The sequence below is a fragment of the Pelecanus crispus genome, chromosome 5 (genome assembly GCF_030463565.1).
Source record: "Pelecanus crispus isolate bPelCri1 chromosome 5, bPelCri1.pri, whole genome shotgun sequence".
NCBI lineage: Eukaryota > Metazoa > Chordata > Aves > Pelecaniformes > Pelecanidae > Pelecanus > Pelecanus crispus.
In genome coordinates, this window is record NC_134647.1 from 52686128 (window position 1) to 52698257 (window position 12130).

Sequence of the window (12130 nt, forward strand, 5' to 3'; positions counted from 1 at the left end):
AATGCAAGAATCTGGCTGGTAGTACTGGCCTAGTGGACAAAATGTTGATGCCCACTCTTCCAACTTTAAAGGTTAGTCTTGCTTTCCGTGTGAGGTGAGACTGCTGCATGTGAGAAATTTGAGCAGAAAGTTGACTCTTCTCCCACCCCATCACAGATCTCATCAAAGCTTTCCAGTAACTGGTAGGAAAAAGCTGTGCCCTTATGCAGTAGGCATGCTCAGTCCTCATTCAGAGGAGGGGAAAAAAACCTCAAAACCTTATCCATAATCAGTGAGCAGCACATACCTTCAGACTTCTCGTCTCTAAATTTTAAGAGATTCTTTCACCCAGAGTTGGCATACTGAGGGCAGGGAAATGGAAGCACACACAGTAAGCGTAAAAATTGCCACAGTGATATTTCTGTGAGGGTACACGGCATGAAAACTGCACCTGACTGAACAGTTTTATGTGAATCTATGGCTTATGAGGTTCTCCACTGGGATAATGGAAAACCAGTTTTTAGACTGTGCCTGATCACTGCCACTCAATAAAAGAGTAGTGGAAAGTTAATAGGTTAGATTGGCCTATACTAGAAAAATTAAAGATCTTGTGAAGAATTTGTGTTGCAGTGCCAAATGCATTGGAGTCTGAGAAAGACATGGCACTGGTCATGGCTTCTGCCAGCTTCTAAAATACCGTTTTCACCTACTTAAACCTTTTATGGCTTCATTCTGTGCAAAATGGATTTTCCAGGTAGCATTTTGGCTGTAACCAGTTGGTGTGAGAGCTTTTGAGATCACTGAAATCTGATGGTTTGACTAAGCTTTCTTTACCTTCTACCCACGATATTAGGTTTCCGTACAAGAATTTGGTTATCAGTGCATGCAGCTGCTGGAGGAGAGCAACTGGATTCAGCTGAATTGAGAGCTAGTGGTTGCATGTGTGATGAAGTTTGTTGAGTGCAGCTATTAAATATAACAGAAAGAATTCACGCTAGATACTTACCTCTGTAATAACATCCTACATAAAAAGCATGCCTTTCATCCCAAAGGATCTGCTCATGCTTTCTACACTTAAAATAATACCTACTTCACCAGAGAGATCTGTTGCTGACCATGAAAATGTAGGTACCTCTTAACTGAAATGGAGCCATGCCACACAGTGATTTAGAAGGGCAAGTGAGCCGTGCTGTATCTCACAGTAGCTACAGGAAGCTTCCTAAAAACCTACAGTCATTGCCCATGTTGTGATTTGAAATAAAATGGCAGGATTAATGGTTTTATTTCTGTAATGTGTACTGGTCGTATCTTGAAGTGTGCCGTGATTCAGAGAAGAATTAATCAACCCTAAGAGCATCACGTTTTCTCTGTAGCATTTGAGTCTCAGAGTTACCACACGCAGTGTGTGCTAAATATTCCTTATTCTATTATACAATTAGTCATGAGCGTTGTATGTTCTGTGTCGGGACATTCTGGTGGTTGTCCATACAAACTTGGACTTTGAGTGTCCCCTCCTTCTCCGAAGTAAATTTGTGCATCATGATAGGTTTTCTTTCAGCAGTTGTTTCTGGTAGTGCCTTTCTGCAGTCCTGCTTGGATCAGAAACAGTTGCGTGTGGCTGTGAGTTGGTTTGAGAAACAAGAAATGTAAACAAAAGCTATATATATCACCGTAAGAGAAAGTGGAAGTTGTCTTGATTGTGTTTTTCCTAGCAGACCCTCAGTAACGGACCTCTGTTGTCATCTGCTCTGTGTAGCTGTTGAGCGATTGTCCCTCTTTTAGCTGAGCTGGGGTTGCTCCAATGCCTGTGCCTGCTCTCAGGGCAGCAGCACGTGAATTCTCTGTCTTAAATCTAGATCCTGCAGATCTTCCTCTGAGTGTCACACAGCTGTCTGAAATAGTTGCAGATACACACAGCTGTATGTCGCATAACTGTGCTATTGCTGTTTATTTTCACTCCCATTAGTGACTTCTTTTGCAGAAATCCTGCCTTATTACAAGATGCAGGTTTAGGGGAACGAAACGTGTTGAGACACAGTGTATTTCCCTTTCTGCCATATCTTTCCCTTGAATCATGAGTTTCATCAGCTTTTAGAGACGGTGCAAGTTTAGTGAAGGGCTTTTAATTGTCGTTTGTCTTTGAAGCTTCATGTCAATAGTAAGGCTTGAAATTTCAGCTTCTGTTCAGTGGCTCAATAAAGGTTCAAACTGATGATTATTCGAACTGGACTGAGTACTCATGCACAGCTGGGTAGGTTGGGGTACTGACAAGCTCTCAGACGACAGTGCTTACCTCAAGTTCTCGGGGCCCTGTCTCTATGGTAAGTACATAGAACACCATGGAAACACTGACATGGGGCAAGTAGACCTGCTGTCAAAAGGTGTTAGGGCTCCTACTAATCTCTCTTCAGGGGGAAAAAAAAAAAAAAAATATCCTCCCTGCATACAAACTTGGCCATTACATTAGTTACTCAGCTGCTTGGCAGCTCCTTATTGGAAATACTAGGAACAGAATACCAACCCTAATAAAGTTGATGAAAATTTGGCAAGTACTTCAGTAAGTACTTCAGTAAGCCCTTGATTTCACCATAGGAAGAGTGTGGTTCAAAAAAGGAGCTTTGACACATGCCAGGGGTGCTCTTGTCATCACTGGGATGGAGGTTTAATTTTGCATTTTTATTGATGGTAGGTAGAGAGTACTTTTTGGCAAAGAAACTGAAGGCATGAATTTACTTTTAATGTAGTTTTGTTGGCCTGATTTCTGCTAGTTCTGTACTTTTCACTAGTTTGGAAAAGGAGAGGAGATGCCCTTCTGTTTGTAGAAGAGCTGTTGGGGACTAGATGACACTGGAACACTGGTCATCTCTTGGAAATAATTTTCTGATTCTGCCCATTGCTTGCTTTTTGGAAAGTATTCTCCACTTGTGAATGCACTTGGAATTTAAAAAAAAGAATTGTTGCATACTTACAATGGAACATTCAGAAATGTTCCCATCTGATAGCACTAGTACTACTCCCTAAATACTACTAAACTGCTGTCAGTTTTCATAAAATGTCTTACCCTTTCTGTGGGGATCAACTTGGCACTGGCTGCTTCTTTCCTTGTTCCCTTGCCCTGCACCAGTCAACACTTCTTTCTTGTTGTTGTGATGCAGTTATGGCATAACTGTGTCGTGTCTGTCTGTCCCCCGTCCCCACCCCCCCCCCACTTTTTTTTAAAATAAGCTCTGTAGTTAAAGAATAATAAGGTACAAGTTGTCATTTGGCTAAGAGAAAGGGAGCTTTGTGGATATTTATAACATGCCTAATGGCATTGCAGAGCCCCAAGGAAAAACAATGCAGCTTCAAATCTTCAGCTCTGTCAGATGTGGCAGGCGGGCAGCGATGCTGCTCTTGGTTCAGCAGGGGAGGATGTACCAAGAAGGGGATTTTTTCCAAGCTGTTACTTAACTGATATTAGCATTTGAAGGCACATAAGGCATGACCTTTAATCCTGTGTGTAGACTAACTGATCTGCTTGCTTGAATGCCTCATTGTAATGATGCAGAATGGAAAGGATTGCATCAGACCACAGAAAGAAATCTTCTGTCACCAGAAGTTACATATTTAGGTATGTGGCTGCATGAGCACATCCCACATGTAACATCTGCAAACTCAGAGCTTTCAGATGCACCTCCCTGATCTCTCCTCCAACTCCTGACCAAAATTGCATTCGTCAGTGAGTTACCCTCCAAAGCACAAGCCTTCCAGTATGAACTGATAGATACTAGCCCCAAAGTGAGAAAGGACAGCCCTGACTTCTGGTCTTTCCCAAAAGTGTAAGTGATCCTAGTTATACATGGACTTTTTGCCATTCACTTCCATAGCGATTCAAACAGTGGTGGTAAATTAGTTTTATGGGGCATTAGTGGAAGAGGTCAGTGGGTTTTATTACATTCACGTGAAAAGTTGGAGCCAAGAACGTAAAATGAAAACTGAAGATGAAGAGTACCGGAAAGCAGAACAGGGTTTGTGAATTGACCGAGTGTATATGTGATATTGTGTAAAGTCCCAGAGAGTCTTCAGTCTAAACTGGTAACATACTTCAGAGTAAGTTTTGAAGTTACAGCTGTTGTGAGAGGCTCCGAAAAGGTCAACCACGCAGGAGGGCTAGCTGAGAAATAATTTAAATAGGTGGGACAAATGCACCAAGGCTACACTGCAATTTTTGTTGCAGCGAGTTTTCTTGTAATGTGTATTCATCATACGTGTAGTTTGTGAGATGGGCTTGCAGCATCAGCCTCAGGGAGAGAGAGGACTGAAGTTACGGGTTCTGATACATCGGAAAACCAGCTTGCAACCGCTCCTCTTTGTTGAAGAGAGTGCTTGGTCAGCCTGCAGGGGTAGTGGGGCTGTGTCCCAACGTGTTCAAAAGGATGTCGACACAAACACAAAATATTAATGCTGTGGTGTTCTCTAGTGGTGACTGACAGCTCCAGACACAGAGATGGCATGTTACTTTGCCAGCAGCCTGTGGAAAGCTGTTCTGACATAGCCAACCCACTTGGCAGCAGAGCCATAGCTGGCCCGCAGTGCCTGATGACTCAGTTAAGTCCTGGAGTTGTTATTGCAGTGGAAGAAGTCGTTCTGTTCTTTAATTCCTTTGTGCAGCCTATAGATCAGTTGGATGGTATCCTGCCAAGGCCTGTAGTTAGTAGAAATTATAACGTGAAAATCTTTTGGAGCTGGGCAAGTCGTGACTGTAGATTCTGCATTGGAGCTAATAGTCCAGAACAGTTTTATTTTGCCATGAGATAGTCTACCAGCACTTCAAAACATAGTTTACTTGGTTATCACTCGACATAGCAGCTGGAGGCACTCTCTTGCTGCTAGCCCACGTGAGCAGGACAGGGCATGCCTTCATCCTTTTTTCCCCTGGGTGATGTATCATGTGCTTTCATTACCCAAGAGACGAGATCCCCATAGCTCTGGTCTTCATGTTTCTGTTGCACACTCACTCAAGGGGCCTGTGGCTTCATCGTCCTCGCTTGTCTTGCCTCTGTCAGCCTGTTGCTCATAGGTTTTTCTTGCTTAAGTGCCAGTAGCGTTCATGTGCTGCTGTTTGGGAAACTAAGGTCTAAGCAGGAGCAACAGTGGTTTTATTTTGAATCCGGTTAGGCTTTTGGTTGTACACCATGATAAATGTGAATTGAAGTTGTGCCAAAAATCTACCCGAAGGGTTAATGTCTGTAAGATGGACAAATACGTAACTTGTGAGAGTCTGTTGAACTCCAGGAGTTTGCACAAACACACTTTTGCTTCACAGAAGTTGTAGTGATTTCCCTTAATTATGCTTATGCCTAAGTAGAGTTTGGGGCAATTTTGAGATACACAGTGTTGCTTGTCACTATTGGAAACCAGGCTTTGTTAGGAGGGGTAACATTGTGGAGCCTGATTCTGAATCTCAGCTTCTTTCTCATCTGAAATTAAGGGAGCAAAAGTGCATTTCTTTATTATTCAGAGCAGTAGGAGCCATGCAGTCCTCTTCTTTTTCTTGCTTAAAAGCATCAGATTGCTTGTTTCAAGCATTCTTCTGAATGATCACAAAAATCCTAATGCAACGTGAGGTTGAACTAGGTACTGAAAGCTGCCTTTCAAGTTAATTTTCTGGCTTTAGAAGTTGACACATTCCTTTCAATGCAGAGGCAAAGTTGCTCTTATATGCAGGAAAGGAGCATGAAGGTGTTGCAGCTTTTTTAATCATTAGGTGGGATGATCTTTCAAGGTCCCTTCCAACCCAAAGCATTCTATGATTCTATGATTCTATGATTTGGCATACATGGCGCCTGCAAGGAGTGAAGTCAGTTGGAGGGGTTCATTACTCAACTTTTAATGCTTGTGTTTGGACTTAGGCTCTTCCCGGCAGCTGGGAAGGTGCTGGGTGTTTGAGGATTCGCTGGCCTCTAGTGGTGAAGCTGGGTGGAAGCTGCAAGAAGCTTCTGTGCTTAGCTCTGTGCAAGCACTGGGTTATTACGTGTACTAAAAGGAAGCTAACGTTACAAAACACTTTGGTTTTGAACACTTATTTTGTGTAATAGACTCCTGAAATAGTTGGAGGAGGTCCTGGACTGCTACGCAGCAAGCCCCTGACAATATTGTGATTTTTGCAGTGTCTGGTTTAGACCCCTTAGAGGTAGTTCAGGGACTTCAGGAGTCTACAGTGTATACATTGAGAATGACTGAATTTTAGGTCAGTGCAAGTGTAAAGTTGCATAAAGCTAGAGTGCAAGATAAAACTGAAACTTAATGTTACAAAGCAACCAGAGCTGAATCTCAAAACTTTAGAAAGAGGTGACTTGAAACTGTTTTCTAAGTTTGTATAAATGGTACTACCCATGGCTCTGTTGCATACATCCCTTTTTCTATTATTCATATAGCATTTCTGTCTCCTGTAAAGAGATTTTTATAAGTTGACTGCACACTTGAATTCCTAGGGCAACCTTCTTTGCACCCAGTCTTCTCATAGCACTGACAGCATACCTTGCTGCTCAATGGCTTTCTCTGCTTTTGGGCTTGGCTACTTGGCAGTGAAGTCTGTCTGTCTGCTGTGCTTGTTCATGTTCTTTCCTTTCCCAGTCTTGGAGAAAACTTCTTAGTAGTGAGAGGCACAATGTGGTGTGTAGCTCAAGCCTGAGGGACTTAAGGGAAATTGATTTTAAAATCAATTTTAATAGATCAGCATTGGGAGCCAAACAAGTTGGAATTTGTTTTCTTTGGAGTTTTTTTCTTGGTTGGGTTTTTTTGTTTGTTTGTTTGAGTTTTTGTCACTACAGTGGCTGTAGCTAAATGAAAATACTTGAAGACTCCTATTTGTCAAAACTTAATCAAAATAGCTTCCCTACCAAAAGATGCTAGTAATCCCTTCTGAATTAAATGCCCATTCCTTTGACTTTTTCTCTCCCTTCTTCAAGCCTGACTTCCTTGATCCCTATCTTCCTTCCTATGTCTCTATCCTTAGTGTCAAATAATCTAGTTTATTAAGATTTAGGGTACATTCAGGGCCCTACACATTTAACCACATTTTTGAGAACAGGGTGGAGGGAAGATGATGTTTGCATGAGAGCTCTTGGTCTTTTCTTTTGATTATATTTCAGTCTTTGACAAAGACATTTATATTCATCTCTGGTATTGCCATTTTTGTAAGACATGCTATAGATAAGTAAGTATTCATAGTGTACCTTACGTAGCGTTCCACACGGGTGCCTCCCAGGATTAGTATTTTGTCTTTTAATATGCTGAAACAGGCACTGCAGTTTTGGTTCACATCTAGCTGCAGAACCACAAAAGCAAAGGTTGTTAATGACACATGCTAATGATTCTGGCATCATGTTTTTCTCTTTGCAGATGTGAAAGGACCACCAACGCACAGACTGTCCTGTGGCCAGTCCCCCTACACTGAAACAACAACATGGGAGAGGAAATACTGCATCCTGACGGACAGCCAGCTGGTGCTGCTCAACAGGGAGAAAGAGGTGAGAGAAACTCAGGTTGACGTCTCAGGATTTACTTCGGTAAAACAGGAAGGCGGCTTTTTTCATCTTCCATTTATTTTGTTCACGAGTTTGGTGAAATATGTGAAAGGGGGGGAAAAAGGGAGCTAACCTATTCTGTGTATGGATAGCATGGTGCACACAGTTATAATCCAGCTGGCCCAGATTCTGGTTGCACGGAAGAGGTGACAGCAAACTGTGTGCATCGAAAACTCCCTGCTGGAGTTTTACAGCCTGCATTTTAAGTCTGCCACTACATCTTCCTATGTTATTGCTGCTTTTAATGGTACTTAAAGCCACCACAGCTATGTAAACCGACCTCCTCATGTCAGTGCAGACATAAAGGTAGGGAAAAGTGCAGTAAAGGTAGGGGAAAAGGGGGTTGGTTTGTGTCTGTATTGGAGTGCTGGGCAGAGAAGGTGTGTGCAACCTTCACACTGTATAGTCATCCTTGCTGCAGTCACGAGGTGAATTGGTTGAGGCAAAGGTTTGCCCTCTCCCTTGCTAAATGCAGCAAGGAAGGTTGGGTGCCCTTTGGCACGGATACTCAAAGCTATTGCAACCATCTTTGCTTTAATTATAAAATTACTCTGTGTATGTGGTGTGTGTGTATATAGCATGTAGTACTTGGCATTGTGCCTTGCCATGAAGGTAATGTCAATATGGTTAAAGAATAGGCATGTTTTAGTTGATTGAAACATTGAACAAACAAATGCTGATAAGTCTCTTTTAGACTACACCATGATACGTTTTTTCTTGTGATATTTGATGTCTACAGACTGTCATGAATACATGAGCTTTAGAAGCATTTGATAATGCTCCTGGGTTTGTTTGTGTGTTTAATTACTCTGCTGTAGATTTACTGTGTTTAAAAATAAATATTTCAGGAGGAGCTATGAAGTAGGAATGTTTTCAGATTACTGAAATAGATTTTCTTGCATATAAATGCCCATGAATGTGAGTCTAATACCATGGTTTCCTACATTTGGAGATGACCTGAATTTTTGCTTTTTGTCTTGATTTTTTTTTGACGCTTCTGTGTATGGCTGTGTACAGGCTGAGCGTGTAAGACCTGTTTCTGATGTAGCACTAAATATTATTCATCTTCAGCTATGATCAGGTTTATTTACAAGGTCTGAAATATTTCCTTGCAGAGGGAGAGTAGGAGGAAATGGTTTAGAGAAGGACTTGAGTTATTAGAAGGGAACAACATCAATGCTAATGTGTAGGAGAGGTGATCAAATGCAGGGAAAATGGAAGGCCTGTATCATGATGTTTGTTTACTATGTAATTCTTTTTCTAGTCTGACAGGACTGTCACCTAAGGAATTAAAATATATACTGAAGAAAATTAAGGACATGTGAGAATTATTCCTGAAACTGTACTGTACCAGCACAGCTGGGCTAAAAGGATGCATCTCATTAAAGAAATGTAATTGAAAACAACACTGGCTCATATCACAAATAATTATCTGAAGGTGGTAATCATGCACTTACGGGTTCTTAATTTCTCCTACCACATACAGTTAAAAGCATTTTGCTGGGAGTAAGATGAGTCTTTTGCTTAGATCCTGAGGAGTAAATATGGCAAGCCTGATCTATCACATGTGTGTTAGGTCATTATATACTATGTTTAAATACACTGGTTTTTGTCAGAAGCTGGAGAAATTCAGTATCAGGCTATACAGAGCCTGGGTTTTAAGTATGGCAGTTACCCCAAAAATTGAGCAGTAGAGTAGAATTTTGCAGCGTGCCCTTAAAGGAGCCTGCTCTCACTATCATAATGAGAAATAACTTGTTTTGGGAAATGCTGCATGCAGATGGGCCAAGCAGACATGCCTTTGGTGCAGGTGTGACTCTACATGCTGGTAACGCGATTTGTTTCAGAAGCTAGGAGCTGGAGTCAGATTTGCCATTCTGATTTCAAAGTAATTTGGGACTCCTGTAAGTGAAAGGAAAAAGGGAACTCCTTGCAGAGTCATCAGTACCCTGTAGGAAAACAAAAGGTTGTTTTAATCTAGCTTCTGAGTCTGTACACACGGCAGTGTACATATGAGCCCTTTAAGAAACGCAAAACATGTAGGAGTAGAACTGCTAATTGAGAGAGGCACAGAGCTGACACTCTAGATTTGCACCACCTTCTAATTTTTCTGAAATAGAAGTATCCCTTGTAGCTTTCTTGAGAAAGGGAAGGGGAGGTGACTCGGTTAAATTTTACTTGGCAAGTCATTCGGAGTTGAAAGAGGCTCTATGAAATGTGATCTAGAAGTAAGAGTGAAAAAAGGCCTAAGGCAGCAGTGGGGAGAGATGCTTGGGAAGAGCATAATTATTGAAAAGTATGTAGGAGGGGAATCAAAAAAAGCCCATGGGTGGGACCACAGGTACAGGGAGCATAAGCAAAAGACCAGGTGAATGAGGAAGAGGGAGGTTACTTAAAGAAGAAAATTGAAGATTCTGTTTAGAGTAAAATTATTGGAAAGGTGATGCTGGAGAAGGTTTTTTGTTAACCCAAAATGATGTGAGATAGGCAACAGGAAGCTGAAGATGGAGAGGTTCCTGCTCTGAACATGGAAATTGCTGATAGAGTAGGTAGGTCAGAATTTCTCTGGACTGCTGAAGTCCTCTGATCTTGGAAACAATGTGAGGGACAGAACGATACCCATCAGTAAGGGGATGGGTGTGGGGGAAGAAGGAAGAGATGTTAACAGCAGAGTGCCCTTGCAGTCAAAACAGAGCACTTGCATCATCGTAAGGCTGGTGTAATTTGAAAATTGGAAGTCTGAAGCATCTCCCTTGTTACTTCATGGAATAAAAATCCAAGAAGATTAGCCCGTGTGAAATCGAGAGGGAACAGAAATGTTTGATGTTTATAATACTTTGTAAAACCATTATGCATATATGTATGTCAAAGCCAAACAGTAGGAAAACATAGACAAAATGCAAACAGGTAAATGAAAGATGTCTTAATTGTTTCGGGTATAATGCTAAGTTTGGCTTCTTTCAGTTAATGCTGTTAAAATACAGCATTATGAATCACACAGGTTTTTAAGACTGAGGGAACAGTACAGACATAAACAGAGTAGTAAGAAAACTCTTTTCTTGTAACATCCCACCACTATGGATTTACTGTCAAGGCAGTTTGGATAGAATATGTGCAAGAGAGATTTTCTGCTGTGCAAGCACAAGAGCAGGTTGGAAATCAGACAAATTTCAAGGTACAACTTGACCCAAAAATATCTGTAATTATGTAGAGAAAAATAGTCTGACAGTATCACCTTGTGCAGTGTAGAAAAATATTAATTACTTGACACCATGTCAACTTTATAAAATGAAGAATGAAGATTATTAATGAAGATTATTAATTGATGCCCAAAAAGTAAGTAGAAAAAACATCAATCCCTGTAGGGACATGAGAGATGACTTAGCAAATACGGAGTCATGAGTGACAGGACATGTGCAATTACTACAACATATCATGGTGTGGTAATATCTAGCAGCATCTTCCAAGACTAGGAGAACAGGTCTAGATTCATTCACTTACAAATCAGGTATTTTTTTTCTATAAGCAAGACAGTTTCCCACTATCAGGAAGGTGTAGATTTTTTCATCATTTGTGAAACCTGTTCTATAGGGCAAAAGCTGTGAGGGCACAGTAAAAGTGTCTGCAAAATCAGTACCTTTTAGACAGGGAAAGGGAATGAGTTAGTATTTATGAAGAGCAGTTTCAGATAGATAATCCGTTGCACAACACTTTCATAACGGATGTGACAAATGGTTGCATCTAGTTTTGGGCTGCTTTTTAGTTAGTCTTTGTAACTTGGCTGCTGTCCCGCAGAATCTTTTAATTTTATGTTCAGTTGGAAATGAAGATGAAGAACACTTTTCACTGTGTCAGACTCTTCATTTTTCCTCCCTGCACCCAAACCCTCATCTTTCTTCTGGGATTTAGAGGTGTTTTTAATCAAGGGTAAAGGATAGCAAAGACCTACATTCACTGTGAACAAGATCTACTACTCATTGGTGCTGGTGACAGAGGCCATCAGCAGGACGTCTCTAATTTATTTTCCTACTGTTCCATCTCCTGTGACTGACACCAGTAGTGGAGCGATGCTCCCAAGTGAAAACAGCAAGAGCAAACACTGATGCATGGGGCCCCAGGAGAGGTTCTTCAGAAATGTCCTCTGCCATTCTCAAAAGACTTGTCACAGTGGCATTGTGCAGCAAATAAGTTTTACCTGTTAGCCGGAGTTTGTCAAAGCTGAACCCACTCGTCCGAAAAGGTTTGCTTCAATTCCCAAATGAATTTAATTATTTCTTTTTCAGAAGCCCAAAGAAATGTTTGTTGTCAACATTTTTAAAGTGGATTTCTATGTCAAAATTTTAGCCAGCTTCTAACTTTCTGGAGGAAGGTAAGAATTAAAATGAATTATTTAAATGTTTTGTTAACATGATTCCAAACTTTCTGACTATTGGTTCAGAAGAGGTTGCAAGTTCTCAAGTTTTTGTCTTGAATCAGTCTTTCCAATCTTGAAAAATCTATCTGCATTGAAGAAACTTTTTTTTCTGCTTTTATTTTTAAAGATCCTAGCTCAGTTTGCCTTTAAGAGGCATTAAATGCTTGTA

At 41.0% G+C, this 12130-nt stretch overlaps 1 protein-coding gene across 1 annotated transcript in view; it reads left to right on the top strand.

Moving 5' to 3' along the window:
- RASAL2 (RAS protein activator like 2) overlaps positions 1-12130 on the top strand; it is a 126486-nt gene that overhangs the window by 17174 nt on the left and 97182 nt on the right. Inside the window, exon 2 of the mRNA XM_075711150.1 lies at positions 7363-7490. Coding sequence (XP_075567265.1) covers positions 7363-7490 — 128 coding nt within the window. The remainder of the gene's footprint in view (positions 1-7362; positions 7491-12130) is intronic.